At 36.6% G+C, this 16,754-nt stretch overlaps 1 protein-coding gene and 1 long non-coding RNA gene across 3 annotated transcripts; one reads left to right on the forward strand and one right to left on the reverse strand.

Annotated features, from left to right (window-relative positions):
- The first annotated feature begins 1,350 nt into the window (after positions 1 to 1,350).
- Positions 1,351 to 1,779, forward strand: LOC133805810 (uncharacterized). The gene has a single exon (XM_062243961.1). It carries the CDS (start codon positions 1,351 to 1,353, stop codon positions 1,777 to 1,779), a length of 429 nt encoding a protein of 142 aa, XP_062099945.1.
- Positions 1,780 to 13,858: 12,079 nt separating this feature from the next.
- Positions 13,859 to 16,377, reverse strand: LOC133804300 (uncharacterized). Of its 2 annotated transcripts, XR_009878408.1 has the most exons (4): positions 16,358 to 16,374; positions 15,816 to 15,918; positions 14,910 to 15,026; positions 13,859 to 14,235 (listed from the first exon to the last, which is right to left on the reverse strand). It is a non-coding gene; the product is annotated as an uncharacterized LOC133804300 (long non-coding RNA). The 2 variants fall into 2 exon arrangements; XR_009878406.1 differs by lacking the exon at positions 14,910 to 15,026 and having other exon boundaries at positions 16,358 to 16,377.
- Positions 16,378 to 16,754: the final 377 nt, after the last annotated feature.

Raw genomic sequence — 16,754 nt, forward strand, 5'->3', positions numbered from 1 at the left:
GTAACGGTTATTATGTGTGCATGGCCCATGCACACGTGAGTTGTGTGGAAGGGAAAAATAGTAATTTTATGGACCTAAGAAATGTTATTTTGATTATGATATAGGCTCGTTGAAAGATTGTGAAAATTTCTTAGCTTGGACCAGAGGTAAGGAAGTTAGATAGATTCTATGATTTTATGCTATGAATGGTAAGACTGTTGTGTGAATAAATTGTTATGAATTATGAATGCCATAACGTGATGATATGTTGAATGTGATATGTGTATGGATGTTAGATACATCAAACCAGTTACGATGTTAGATACATCAAACAGATTACGATGTTAGATACATCAAGCAGATTACGATGTTAGATACATCGAACGAGTTACTAAGGACATTGAGACGTAACTCCTAGGGCGGACGCGCCGAGGTTATTCAAGGACCAGAGGCTCCTGTTTACCTCATAGGGTGACATGGACAACTAGCGATCCATGCTCATCATGTATGTTGTATGTTTGTGAAATGATGATATGCTACAATTATGTTATGATATGATGATATGTTACAATTGTGTTATGCAATGATGATATGTTACGATTATGTTTTGATATGCCATGATGTTGTAAATGAACGTTAGTGTTTGTATTTGTTGTATTCTTACTTGCTTATTTGTTTGTACTTCCTTACTGGGCTTTTAGCTCACCCCCCTTACTTTCCTTCCAGGTATCAAATAGGATTTCTTTATGGCACGCGTGGTGACGTGAGGAGTTCTATCATCATGGGGTGTATGGCGTGGGGTAATCCTATGGATGGAAAAACGATCATCGTAGAACACCATTTAAATTATGTTTTGTTTAAGAAATTTTCCTAAATTATCAGTGGGACTCAGTTATTTAATTTTGTTTCTTTTAAACTTTGCATAAAAATTTATGTTTTCTTTTAAAACTAATGGCGCCAACTTGCATGGTTTTAAGCAAGTCCCCACTGAGACTTTGATAATGAGTGGTATTCTTTTACAAACTATGTTATGCGAATGTTTTATAAGTATTAGCTTAGGGCGTTCTTTACACAAGTCCTACCAATGATTCCAAGGTGGTCATGAAGTTCTTACATAAGCATGTTTTCACCAGCTTTGGCACTCCAAGGGCGCTTATAAGTGATGAAGGCACCCACTTTGTGGACAAGATTTTGGCGACTTTGTTAGTCAAATATAGTGTGAAACACAAGATTGATACAACTTACCACGCTCAAACAAATGGTCAAGTGGAAATATCCAATAGAGAGATTAAAGGAATCCTAGAGAAAGTGGTGAATCCTAGTAGAAAAGATTGGTCTCAGCGATTGGATGATGCTCTTTGGGCCTAAAGAATGACTTTCAAAACCCCTTTGGGAATTTCACCGTATCGTTTTGGTTTTGGGAAAGCTTGCCATTTGCCCATTGAGTTGAAGCATAAGGCATATTGTGCCACTAAGAAGTTGAATATGGATCTCCAAGCTGCTGGAGAAGCTCGTAAATTGCAATTAAATGAGATGGAAGAGATGCGGTTTTTCTCCTATGAAAATGCTAAGTTGTATAAGGAGAAAACTAAGAGGTGGCATGACCAGAAACTTCAAGCTCGAGTCTTTGAGAAGGGACAGAAAGTGTTACTCTTTAACTCACACTTGAAACTATTTCTTGGCAAATTGAAGTCCTGCTGGTCAGGCCAATTCACCGTGGTAAAAGTTTACCCTTTCGAGACGTTGAAGTTTAGGAAGATCAATCCGGAAGGGAATTTAAAGTTAATGGGCAGCGCTTGAAACATTATTGGGGAGGTGAGGTCAACGGCGAGAAGACCTCCATCACTTTGGAGGATCCTTAAAGTCGTTGTTGTTTCGGGTTGTCAAGTGATTCAGACAGTAATTGTAAGACAACCCAAAAAGGAAGAAGTGTAAAATAATATGTATATAAAAAAAAGAAAAAAAATGATATTAATAATATATATAAATATATATATGTAGTTTTTGTTCTTCTAATTTCCTTTAGTTATGTAGTTTTGTTAGCTTAATTTCATGTGATTATGTTATTTTTGGAAGTGGTGTTGCATTTGTTCTTGCGTTTCAGGGGCTAAAAGGTGAAAAATTGGCATTCTGGAAGTCAATTTTGGGTCTGATGGTTTTGTGATTATTTTGCTTCAGCTAACACGAAGCAAAAATTTCTGAAAAACGGGAGGGGGGGGGGGGGGGGGGGGGGTGGCGGGTTACAACAAAAATTTTGCTGAAGCAAAACTTTGGCAATTTTGGAGCGTGCAAGTCTGGGGCGTGGTATCATTCAGAGAGGAAAAAGAAAAAGAATATATATATAATACTATATATATGTATATAAAAAAAACACAAAATATATATAGGTATATACAAAATAACCCCCCTTAAATCTAAGGAAACCCACAACCCCAAATGCCTTTTTTTTCTTTCCCTAAACTATATTCCCCATTTCCACCCAGCCCCACCATACTCTCGATTCCTTTCCACCCACGACCACCCAAGAAGTGAGCCTCTCACCATCGCACCCTAATTTTACCCAGACCGCAGCTGTGAGAAACATAGCCGAGCGACCCCACACTCGGACCCAAGTGCGTGATTCCTAAGCACCCAGACGCGACCCACCACACTCGGACACATGTGCCTTTGCCTTCGTGCACCACTCCAAGACGTGATTTCATCTGCACCATCCAGCCGAACAAACCCAAGGCCAAGCCCAAACGTCTCCTAGCCTTGGAACCTAGGTGCGGCTTCAGTCCCGTGCCACACAGAGGCGTGGCTTCACTAGGCGCCTAGCCCCGTTCACCTGTGACTTTGCCTACATCAACTTGGAACCCAAGTGTCTCCAAGCTAGCACCGAGCACAAACATCACCGAGCCTAGGCACGATTCGACTCTGACCAATACAGACATATCTATCTGCCGAGAGTGGGTAACTGCCTCCCTTTATTTTGCTTTTTCAATTTATAATTGTAAAATTGTCGATGATTTTGTTGTGTGGTGAGGGTTTACTATTTTGGGTTGTTTCTATCTCTGTTGGGGCAACGAGTGGGTGTGTTAAGTAGGTTGTCACTCCAATCATACTATGAATTATGTGTTGTGGTGGTATATTTATCCTTTGTCACCGATACTACCCCACATACTCCCATAACTCTGCATACCAATGGCCACCAAAACACGAGCTCAGAGAAAGAAATCCACAGCACCATCTACCCCACCACCATCCAAGAAGAGGACCACTGTCACCAGATCTACCCCATCACCAACCAAAAAGAAATCTAATGCCCCAAGCTCTACCCCACCACATCCCAAAAAGAAATCTACTGCCCCAAGCTCGATACCACCACTAGCCAAACAGATTCCCGCTGTCCCACACACCACCATTACCTTCACCAACCACTATAAATGACCCTACCCACATCACTACCAAACCAGCAACTAAGACAACACCAACCATCCCAAAATCCAAAAGGTCAGCCCAACCCGCATCAGTCGCACCTCCACCCAAGATACAAAAGGCCACCATTACCACAAAAGCGGTGCCCAAGCCAAAACCCATTGCTGTACCGACCCCAAAGACTAAGAAAAATCTCGGCCCTTCAATACCCTCTCAGAAATTTGTTTTTGATCAAGCCAAGGAGAAATATGAGTCCATTAAGACAAAGAAGTTGCTCCCCAAAAAATGATTTCTCCCTACCACTGTTAAGGTGCCAGCCTTCATCAGTGATGTCATTGAGCAACACAATTGGCAAACTTTCTGTCAGAAACCAGAGCATGCTATCATTCCATTGGTGCGTGAGTTTTATGCTAACATGGTGTCCTCTGCGAATTCTAAAGTGATCATTCGAGGCAAGGCTATTTCTTTTTCTAGTGATGTTATTAACTCGGTATTTGGGTTGGACAACTGTGAGTGCGCTGTTTATAATGATATAGTAGTGGCCCCTGCACCAAAAATTTTGACAAGGCACTGCAGCTTGTCGCATCTCCAAGTGCTCAATGATGTGTCTCTTCCAGTGGTGTACGTACTTTATTACACACCTCTGTTTTACCTGAAGTTAGAGTGTGGTTTCATTTTCTCAAATGTCGCCTGCTGCCTACCACACATGTCACTACAGTGTCCAAAGAGAGGGTACTTCTGCTATATTGTATGTTAGCTGGTTTTAGTATTGATGTGGACAAGCTGATCACAAGGCAGATTGTTAGTTATGCCAAAAAGAAAAAGGGCAAGTTATTCTTCCCATCGCCCATCACGCAATTATGCCTTCGAGCTGGGGTGCCTTATGAGTCCACTAGGGATATAATCTTTGAGCGCTGAGACATTGACTTCCTCGCTCTTTTTCAGAGCCAAGAGCTTGTATCTGAAGCTAGGCCACCCACCACGACTCCACCAGTCCCCCCCCCCCCTCGTCCGTGCTCCCACACTCGGCGACCTCCTTGCTTAGTAGCGGGAAATACTTGGCCAGATGGTGTCCCTTGAAACTCGACAGCCACACCTACTGGAAATATGCCAAAGAACGGGATGCGGCGTTAATCTAGTCCCTTCAGTGAAACTTCACCAGGCCTACTGCTGCCTTTCCTACATTCCCCAGCTCCATTTTGGAGAAGTGGGCAGCTCAAGTTGTTCAAGAAGACCCTATTCCTTCGGATGCCAATTCCGAGGAATAGGCATGGAGAGTATCTTTAACCCAACTTTTGTTCTGTACTTAATATTCTATACTTAATTTCTGTTTTGTTTGTCCTGTTGTTTTCTTGTATTAGTCTATTGTTTAATTTTTGTTTTGTTTTGTCCTGTTGTGTTTAGTGTCCTTATCCTATTGTTTGGTTGATCTTTTAAGGATACTTTTTGTTTTTGTTAGTGTTTAACAAAGGGGCTCAATGATGACTTTGCAAAACTACAAAAATATAATAAATCTAAGTTAAAGCTGAATATCTTTCTTACTTAAGTTTTAAACTAATTTCTTTGGGTGTGAATGTTGCTAGCAATTGATTGATGAGAGTGTTTTACTTTTTAGTGTGTGCATAGCTTGATTAAACATTTTTGAGACCCTAGAAAAAGCTAGTTTTTTAATAATTATTTCTGATTATTTTTAAATGGCCCAATTCTATATATATATATTTGCCCAAATTTTTTTTAAATGGTCTAAATATATGAATTTATAGTTATATATATTTTTACATTTGGAATTGGCTATGAATTTTTTTTGAATGAAAATATGCTAACTTTCATTAATTAGAAATGTCATACATAAGTATATAAAACATAAGTACTTAAGTAAGATAGCTAGCCTTAACATTAATACGTTTACATAAAACTAAACTTAGAACTAAACAAACTCATAAACAAAATAGGCTTACTCATAAATGTATATCATCAATCGACCTAACCATTCGTGCTGGATTGGCATGAGGTCTACAATCTCCAATATTGCTTCTTCCCATCAAACTGTAAAATTAATAAATATAAATTAATTAGTAACAACATTGATTATTTTATAGATTATTGATACCAAAATAAGTTATAAAAAATAAACTTACTTTTTCTTTTAAGGTTTCTATTGCATTTGATACCCGTACAAGATCTCTAATGTACTTCAACACATAAAAACTACATTTATGGCTTTGTGGTTATTTTGGACATGCAACATTGAATATGTTTGTAGGATTGCCGAGTAATTCATTGGAAGATGCCTTATAATATGCACCATTTAAAAATAAAAAGAACAACAGTTATTAAAATGTAGCACCATGCAATATTTTTTGCGTATTAAGAAATATTTTCAAAAATTTAAAACTTACCTCATTATCATTGAATCAATTTCTTTAGGACGTTTGTGTGCTTTCAGTGGATCCAAGAGCACGATTTTTCCTTTTTGCATAGCAATCGCCAACATCCAATGTTCCTTAAAATAATAAGCATATTAAATAAAATAATTAAATTTTCAATATGAATAATCAAATATGAAAAGTTTATAGTATTTCTTACTGTATGTTCCAAGGTATAAAGTATAGTTGACCAACGTTATTCACGGTCATCAACCAATTTACCAAGTCAATGGTTGATTGTTCTACATCGTTAGCATTATTAATTCTATGACGCTCAGTCTCAAAAAACATGTAAAAGACACACTGATTTGGAAATTGGGACTCCCAAATGCATCTGCAAAAATTTCTTAAGTGTTAAATATTTTTGAAAATTTCGGCAGAGTTTCCCCTATAAATAGGACTACCCAAACCTGTAAACATTCAATTTACTATGAAAATATGCAACAGATCACAGAGCATTACTTATAACCATTCTAAATTTTATATTATTCCAGAGAATTAGTTGAAGGGATACCTTAGTCCGAATATCATTGATGAGCCTCCAATCATAAGCAAAGTAGCAACTTGTTCCACATCCTCTACAGTTATAAAGATTGACTCGCGATTCATGAATTATGGGTCCACTGGAATTGAGACTACTTTGATTATTCCCTTAATTCTACAAAATTCTCTCACCATAAACTGAAGGCTAACATGGATGCGATTCATGATGTGATCGACAAATGGTTGGCCTTCTATCGAAGTGTTTTCTGGATTAACATGAGATCCAACTGATGACAGATGTGGGCTAGTCATAGAGTTACAGTTCGTCTTATCCTTGGATGGGCTTCTGGACATAGGAGGTCTCTTTTTTAGAGGACCCTACGCAACATCAAGTAAAAAGAATATTAAAATAATGGACCAAAAAATATTTTAATAGGTAACAAATTAAAGAATTCTTTTATACCTAATCAGTCATAATGAACAACACTTTGATCATCTTCAAGCTATTTATTTTTTCAAATATTTAAAAAGCAAATTCATCTTGTCACAATTTCTAAAATTTACTAATATACATATATATTTATAATAAACCAAATTTTTATCACATTATTTAAAATAACAAAATAAACAAATAATTAGAAAAGTTAACAAAATATTAACAAAATTTAATTATAAAATTCGGAATAATATTGTAACAACCCAAAATTACTAATAGGGCTTAAGGGCCTTGATTAGTGTGTCGGGAGAACATAACTAGATTATATGTGATTTAAATGATTAAAATCATGTTTATATGATTATTTGGATATCTGTGATGCATGACTATGTGCATTAGTATGCATGTAGGCCTTGACTAGGTTATTAGGGCATATTCGTAATTTTGGCTCGTTGAGGGCATAAATGTAAATATTTGTGATAAATTTTTGAGATCACATTATTATGTGGATATATCTGTAGCTTGTGACTCGAGGCGATCCTAGTGAGCAGTTTAGTGAAAAAGTCACGGCGGGGATTTATACCCAGCTCGGGGCGAGCCTCAGGGTATTTTTGGGAATTTAGGAAATATATTGTAGTCTATTTGATATTGAGGAATATAATTGGTGATTAGTTAGGTGTTGGGAAGTAAGCGGTAAACATTAGAGTCACTCGAGGAATTAGCGAGAATTGGGAGTAATGACCAAAATGCCCTTAGAATGATTCAATGGTTTAATTAATGGGAGGGAAATATGGTCATTTGGTTAATAAGGGATAAGATTTATTTCTACCTTTAAGGCTTAGTGGAATGTTTAGAGTATAGTGGAAGTTGAAAGAAAGGAAGGAAAGAGACAAAAGGAAAAGAAGGAGGAAAGAAAGAAAAACAGAACACCTAGAGCTAACCCATTTCTTTCACTCGGTTGGCCATTTCTCTTCATTTCTTGAGGATCTTCTAGAGCTATAACTCAGGGAGAGCTTGGGCTAAAGCTTGGAGTTAGGGACCTTGGCTAAGCTTGAGGAATTGCAGAGGTTACTCATCCAATTAAGGTAAGTTGTCAAGGTTTTCTTCAATTTTGGTTTTGGTGTTCAACTGGATTTCTGAACTGGGTTTTGATCGGAATTCTAGGGAATTAAGGCTGAGTTTTTGTGTAGGGAAAGCTAAGGAAGTGTGGAGGATAGCCTAAGGTCGAATTTCTGTATTGAAGGTAAGAAATTCTGAACTTGGTCACTTGAATTCTGAAGTTTTTGTTGTTTTCTGTTGAGTTTTTGAGCTTCAAGATCAATCATGGCTTTTTCTTGGTTTGATGATGCATGTGGTTGAGTTTTGTATGGTTGGGTCATATGGGGTGAGATATAGATGTCGCTAGGCTTGTTTTGGTGTTTGGTTGAGGTTTGGAAGGATTTTGAAGGGTTTTGGCTCGAGGAAGTTTGAAGAGGAGAAATCAGGGTGTTGTCTGGCTGTGACTAGCGCTGTAGCTCTAGCCTTAGGGCGCTACAGAGCTAGGATTGGGTACTTGGGGCATTTTTGGCTCTGTTTGTAGCGCAATAGCACCCTCTTTATGGCGCTGCAGCGCTACCCTGTTTCCAGAAGATGGTTTTTGGGATATTTCTTAGGGTTTTTGCCCGGGGGCTCGGTGTAATGCCCCGAATTTCCTAATAAGGGTTAGGACCTTGATTAGGAGGCCGGAAGGGCCATAATTGATTTATTGTGATATTAAATGATTATATGCATGTTAATGTGAATTATATTATAATATGATGATAAATGCATGCATATGGGTGTATTTATAATCATAAGGGCAATTTGGTAATTTGGCCTGTTGAGGGCGTATTTGTATATTTGGTTGCATATTGTAATTTGTGAATGAGATTTCATTATTATGGAGATATATTCGAGCTATTCGGCATGAGACGATCTTATATTATGAGTTAGCGGTTTTGTCATAACGGGGTCGATTATTGGGCAATACGAATGTGTTATTTGATGATAAATTGGGAGTATAATGTCCTCGGGGGTGTTTTTGGGACCCCGAGCACTAGGTTTTATTTGAGGTTACCTAAGCGTGAAGTAGCTTGTCAGATAGAACGTACGTTAGAAAACATTTCCTCTCTCCTTTGTTAGCTCATTTTACCGTTCAAAGCCTTTTTGAAGAAATCTTGAGTTCTAGGAGTCGGAATCAAGCGAGGATCGAGGCATAGCGATCCTAGGAAATATTAGAAGCTTCTTAATCGAAGGATTCGATGAAAAACAACCCAATCGAAGGTAATCTAAGTTTTAAGTTTTGAGTTTTTAGACTTTCTAAGCTTTGAATTGGATTTTTGTGAATCGTTGAGTTTGTGGTTCGATTGAGCTTTGGGTTTTGATGGTTTCGGGCCATTGGGAAGCTTGGGAACTTTGATTTGATGATTTGGTAATGTTTAGGCATGATTTTGGAGGCTTTGAGATGTTGAAAATTGTGTTTGGGGATGGCTCTGGGTTGGGGGCCGCGGCACTGTTCATGGACGCCGCGGCCCTAGCTCGAAGAAGCAGGTGGAGTACTTTTTCTCTTTCTGGGCGCCGCGGTCCTTGCTTTTGGAGTGGCTGGGGGACGCGGCCCAAGGTGCTAGGGTCGCAGCCCTTGAGCAGGTTTGAGCCCGTTTGTGCGTTTTGACCCCGGGAACATGGTTTTAGGCCTCGGGATCGTTCCTACTACCCGGATTAGTGGGGATTGATGTCCTGGAGGCTAGATCTTGGTTTGGGAACCCTTGATTATCATTTTATTGATGGTGTCCCATATTTGGTTATGACTACGTGACCGCTAAAGGACCAAAAGTTGATCGTTATCAAGGGTCGTTCTTTTATTCAATCTAGCTCGAATTTGAGGTAAGAAAACTGCACCCCGTGTATATGTGACATGCATGGTTATTATTGATGCATGTTGGATTATTAAATGTGGCATGCATGATTATTGTTGAGGCATGTCAAGTGGTTAAATATGATGCATATGAAGCACAAGAAACATGTGATTAGGACATGCTTTGTATACTGAGTATGATATTGTTCAGAGCTTGAGCCTCTGTGTTTATGCATGATCCTAATTGTACTAGTATTTGTTAAGTAATCATATTGAATGCCTTGTATTCGGATATTGGATATGTGATATATGTTTGGTGGCATTGCTACTTGTATATGGCACTGACTAGTCAGGGATACTGACCTAAGATTCAGAATTAGCATAGCATCATGAACGCAGGGCCAAATGAAGATTAGATCTAATCGATATTAGCATTGAATGGCTCTAAGGCATTAATGCTGGACCGAACCTAAGGTCGATGAACTTATAAGCGCTTGACTAGTCTAAGAATAGTTACTAGAGCCAGGGCCTAAGGTCCAAGTTACCGTTTGTCACATGGCTAGGGAACGATGTTCCAAGGTTATGACTCTATGGTCATGAGGAAGGTTATGTTTGTGACTAGTCACCATGCACCTATCCTATTTGAACTAATAAAAGTTCACTTGTCTGTTAAGCCCCAGTGACCCTATCGTCACAAGGCTAAAGGGAGCTATACCGAACTCAGTGACTTTTGCAACGGTCACCTATTTGTTTGGACTGGAAATTCTGGATGATTATTATGATCATTAGTTGATGTGTTATACTCAACATTACGTTTCTATTTTGGGCTAAAAGCCCTGGATGACTATTATGATCATTGGTTGATGTGTTATACTCAACATTACGTGAACTCATTTGCCTGCTTAAGTAGGGCTATACCTGCTAGGTGTGTGCCTTATGATTTGATGACATGTTATTATTGTTCATGAGCATATTAAGTTTTCTTGCTGGGCTTCGGCTCACGGGTGCTATGTGGTGCATGTAAAGGCAAAAGAAAGCTAGACCATACTTGAGTTGGAGAGCTTAGGTGATGATGTGTACATATGCAGTTACTCGACCACCACGGCCGAGGTTTGAAGAGGAACTAGGGTTAAACCCTGTTTTGCCGCTTAGATCGGCCTGTTGTAAATATTTTCTGGTAGTAGACTTTGAAATTATATTTTTGGGATCCCAATGTATATATTAAACGTTCTAATGAAACGTTATATCTTAACCATAATTTTTAATCCCTAAACCGCTAATCATACTTAGTTACACGATTTCGGCCAAATGACTCGATTAGCGAGTTTAGCACTGCTTACAAGGCGCACCGTAACGATCCCTGGAGTTGGGGCGTTACACTCGGGGTGTGATTCCACCACCCCGTTTGGTGGAATTAGAGCTTCCTGAGGGCTTGGGATTAGTCTTGAGGTTAGGTTTCAAAATTGAAGTTTGGTATGGTTTTAACTTGTGTCCGTGACTAGGTGTACGCTAGGGTTCGGAAGGGAACGTGCTTGAGAGGTGTCACCATTGATCAAAGCTACTGGAATCCAAAGGTAAGAAAACTTCACCCGGATATGTGATTATGTTGGGACTAAGAGATCCCTATATCTGCTATGATGTCATAGATGGTATTATGCCATGGGACATGTGATAAACGGCCTAAGAGTGCCGAAATCAATATTTGCGCACAGGGCGCGGCTCGGCCACTGGTAGCTGAGGACAGCTTGATATTCACTGAGCTCGGTTTAAGCGGGACGGAGTCAGTGGGATAAATAAAGGGTGCGACCTAAGGGCGTTGACCCTAGTTATCATATGTGAATTGGTTATTATTGTGAAATGATGAACTTGGTATGCTGAATACTTGATTATTGTGAATATTTGGATTGTTGAGTATATGATTATACTGTATGAGTTATCTAATTGTTTGTTTGATGATTATGCTCTGTTATTGTGTTTTCTTGTTGGGCCTTGCTCACGGGTGCTACGTGGTGCAGGTAAAGGCAAGGGCAAAGCGGACCAGTCCTAAGATGGAGAGCTTTGGGGATGAATATACATAGTCAGCTGATCGGCCGCATGGAGAGCTATGTGAAAATTAACATTATTACTTCTGGGATCCCATGTAAAGGAATATTTGATTATATAAAATTTAGCTTTTATGGCCAAAATATTTTAACCCTAGTTCAACTACAGTCTGAGTAACACATTTCTAACTAAACGACTTGATTAGCAAGTCTTGCACCTTTATAAACACACAGTGTAACGATCTTGGCTATCCAGGACGTTACAAATATAAAAAAATAAAAAAAAACATAGAAACATAAACAAATTATCTTCAAAATAATGTTTTAGTAATCCATACCTATTTTGAAGCTCAAAAACACCTTGCAATGACAAAAATTCGGTCAAAATCCGGCAAGAAACACCAAGAAACCATGAGAAATAATACCCATGGCCAAATGTATTTTTTTCTTCTAAAAAAAAAAAAAAAAAGGATTTTGGGGGTATATTTCCGTTTATAATGAAGGAAAGTGGTAAGAAATAATGAAAAAACAAAGAAAAAGGTTTGATTTAAGAAAATGGTGTTGCCGCACGGTTACGTTAATGGAGGTTTTTGGGGTTTTCAACAGAGGATAGAGAGGGTTTTGGTCACAGAAGGGGGTTTTAAAACCTTCTACTTCGGTTTTTATATAAAAACCGTAGTAGGAAGGTTCTAAGGGGGCTAGGATATGCACTTTCTACTGTGGTTTTTAAGTAAAAACCGAAGTAGAAAGTGTACTTTCCACTTCGGTTTCTACATAAAAACCGCAGTAGAAAGTGCACGGCCAGTAATATGGGACGCGTTTGGCTTGGCCATTTTTTTACATCTTTATTCTCTCTAAACAGAAGTCACGGGCATGTGGAACCAAACATGGCCCTCTTTCAATTGAATTTTTAACTTCGTTTTTTTAAAAAATCGAAGTAGTATCTAATTTTTTTTAAGCGCCAAATTCAAAAGCGAAGTAAAAGTGTTTAAAAAGGCTTTTTCTTCAATTTTTTTGCATGCTGAGTATAAAAATTGAATTAAAAACCTATATTTCTAGTAGTGTGAAATCCTAGACAACACCACACCAATGACATGATTTAGGCCATCCTTGGACCGTTTGAGCCTTTGAAGCCTACCTTTTATGCATTTTTCTCCCTAGTCACCCCGTTGAGCTTAATTTGTCACTTTTCTTTCTTAGCCACTCATTAGCCTAGCTAGATATAATAACTTCCTTTCACCATACCCCTTTAGCACATTGATCTTGATAGGATTGCTTTATGGTTGCAATTTGGGGGGGGGGGGGGGGGGGGGGGGGGGCGGGGGGGTTGAGAGAAGTGCGAGAGGCATTTGGGTGAGAGTTTTCATTTTCTTCTTTTGCTTGTTTTTACCATTGGGGACAGTGTTGATTTTAAGTTTGGGGGGAGAGTGTATTGTCATTTGTCTTGTTCTCTTGCAATCTAGCTGTTTATTTCATTCTAAAAAATATATATATAGAAAGTTCAAAAGTAAAAATTAAAGAGTGCACTCCCTTGCATCAAAGTTAAAAAAAATCATAAAAGAAAAAGAAAAAAAATAAGTATGTAAATAAGTTTGGGGGTGTAACTCTCACTACAAGAAAAAATGCTTTTAATAACACCAAAAATGTGTTATCAAAACATACCATAACACTTTTTGATGTGTTAAGACCGACTATGTTATCGTAGGTCAGGGTATTTTACATAATACTTTATCATTGTTATACATATGTGTTATTATACTGTCAACGATAACACACTTTCTGTGTTATTTTAATAAATAGATAAGTGTTTAATTATATTATTTATAGTCGATTATATAACACATTTCAATATTTATAAATTTGTGTTATACTACAATTTAGTATAACACATTTTTTGTGTTATACTACACTTTAGTATAACACAGTTTTTGTGTTATATAATGAAGTTTGCATAATAAAATTCTTTACTTATAAAAAGTGTTATTGTAATAGATATTATAACACAATTTTCGTATTATTTTAATATTTAGATAAGTTTCAATTCTCATTATATATTCATTTATATAACACTAATTTATTCTATTCTATTTTTATTTTTATATATATAATTAAAATTAGTTTTCTAATATATACTAGCATCATCAAATGAACTTGATTTTCAAATAACAAAAAGTAAAAAGCATTCAACATTGTATTCACAATCCACAAATTAGTTTAAAACATTCAACACTGTCATCAAATTATATTATAGCTCCCAGGAGACAAAGACCCGAAAACTTAAACCAATAAATCTTAAATCACATGGTAAAACTAACATGCTATACAATTTCCAACCAACATACAAGACAATGAGTATCTATCCTAATAACCACCAATCTAGTGCCAAATATTCGATACTGTCAACTTCCCCAAATATCAGATTTATCCAGATAATGAGATTTCAAGCAACATTGCACCCATGGTGGATATCTAGCATCTTCCTCCACTTGCTTTCCATCATCATTTGTAGCCACTCCAAGCAATGGATTTTGCTTCTTCGTCAGTACATCAATGGCAGGTTGATCACCAAAAAAACTTGTTCTGCCACAAGTTGAAAATAATACAATCAATGGAAGATAACAATGGTAAGGGTGTAAAATAAGAGTAATGCAGGTGATATTTTACATAATAATAATAAAATTGCACAGCCAGCCATATGACTTCAAATGACAGGTTCTATTTCGAAAATGAAATATATATATGCAACATTATGGGGTGCAAGATTTTGGTATGAAACATGTGTCCCTAGAAAATTCCAGAAAATAAATAAATAAATAAAATAACATAGAATGCAGTGTGACAAAGAGAAGAATAAGTTTTTCTAATGGCAAAATCATTTTTCAATGCACTAGAAGTTCTAAATTTTATTTTTTCAGTCTGCTGGAGGAGAGCATAATGCAGTTTAAACATGTTCCACGTGTGTTTTTAACAGAACAATTTCTCTATAGCCAAAAGAAAAGAGCAGAAGAAAGTATAACAGGGGACAACATCAATGGTTCAGTTAACATCATTGTTATAGAAAAGTATTAAGATTAAAAATAAAGGCTAAAAGAAGAATCATTGAAAAATCCAGGACCCAGATTAAGAGTAGAATTATAAATTATAAAACAGAAAATTTACAACACAAAGTCTGTAAATCTGTATAACCCGAGACTACAATAGGCCAAAGGAGTAAAGTTGGAAAGCTTTCAGAAAAAGAAATTTGTGTTACTGACCAGGGATCTTATAAAGTGCATTCACTTTTTGTATCTACATGACAGGTACCATATCAAGAAAATGTACTAATGTAAGCTCTCCCATGAGTTATGAGGACATTACCAGGCTTGTGTAGGCTGCCAACAGAAATATCATAATGAATTATTCCGGATCAATTTCAGAATTTCTTTTTGCAGTTCCAACAGTGTTTAAAATACCTTTTTTAATCAAACATTCTGAAGTTAAAATTTGATATTGCTACTATAACCCACCAGATAATTGTTGATAGAAAAAATTAGCATCTATTTCATTACATACAGAAAGAAATATCAAGTATGCAGCCAGAAAAAACTAGTGCATACAGGGTGGCATGCTTTACTAGACTATATGCAATAGAGACAAGAAATCTAGGACCCAGATAAGAGCCAACAAAATTTTAAGTTTCATGATCTCAGGACATTCCTAGCTTTTTTTTTAGAGACATTAACATCATGAGTTCTACGTTTTCTTAACCAATCTCAAGCTTTTGTCAAAATAGAAGAGCCACCTAGCTCAAAATATTATATTGTACATTACCTCTCAAGAATAAGGCAAAAGACATAACATTTATGGGCTAACCAGTTTAACAATGAACTAAACTACTCATGAAAATCTATATATTAAAAAGAGCAGAGCAACGAGACCCCAACAGGGTAAAACTAATGAAATAATATTTAATCAATTAAAAATAGAATCTAAAGTCATTCTTCCAAGAACTAGCAATCAAAATAATATATCAATACTGACAATATAATTTTAAAGCCAACTAATTTTTTTTGGATAAAACTAATAAGTAACTAAATGAAATAATAGAACAAAAATAAAAAATCAAGTAAAAGAATAAATAAAACAAAGTGGTATGTTGCAAAGAGTGTCAAAGTACATACCTGATTAACAGTTGAAGCAAAGACAACAAAAACATGACTTGCAGTATCTATATATAGCTCCTTTCCAAGACACAAAATACTCAGTACAATCTTTTGATTCAATCTGCAATCATTTTTCAATATAAGAAATTAAAAGTAATTCAGATATAGAAACCATAGTTTATGCATAAATGTATATCTTTAATTGGGACATTGTTACAGACAATAAAAAAAATGCAGAAACAAAGACATGACTTAATAACTTATAGTTTAGATCATTATGTAGTACATAATATTTCAAGCTATGAGATCATTATCTCAATAACATTTTCGTATTTAAGAAACATTTTTTTTCTATTTGTTAATAGTATTTGTGCTTGTTGACTTTTCTTTCCATTCTCATATTTTGAGCATCAACAAGTAATAATCCAATCATCTTTTCTACCATTTTACTAAATACAATAAAAATATCAGAAAAAGAAAAACTACTTTAACTAGTACTAGACAGCAGCAACAATAATGTGCAACAAAATTCCAAAGCTATGAACTAAGAATGAAATTACAGTTAGGTAAAGGAAATACCTTCATATCGTCCAAGGCCTTGCAATGATTTTTCTTTGAGAAGAACAGCTTCAAGGAGCAGACTAACAGCGTGCATGGACATAGGTGGGAGTCACTGCAGCAGTGTCTATTCCTTCAAATACATGAAGCGCCATGGAACTAATATCAAAGACAAGCTTGATATATAGAAAATAATTATAATAAAAATAAATAAAAGATAATATACTAGAGAGACATGCAATGTGAAACATGTTGAGTTATTGTGATACATGCAAAATTTTCACTTAGTTGGTACCACAGTAAAATATTAATGCATACATGCAAACACAAAAACATATACACATAGTGCTCAACTTGTAATGCACACATAAAAGAGTGCAAGGTAACAAAACTAAGTAG

The sequence above is a fragment of the Humulus lupulus genome, chromosome X (assembly GCF_963169125.1).
Source record: "Humulus lupulus chromosome X, drHumLupu1.1, whole genome shotgun sequence".
Taxonomy (NCBI): domain Eukaryota; kingdom Viridiplantae; phylum Streptophyta; class Magnoliopsida; order Rosales; family Cannabaceae; genus Humulus; species Humulus lupulus.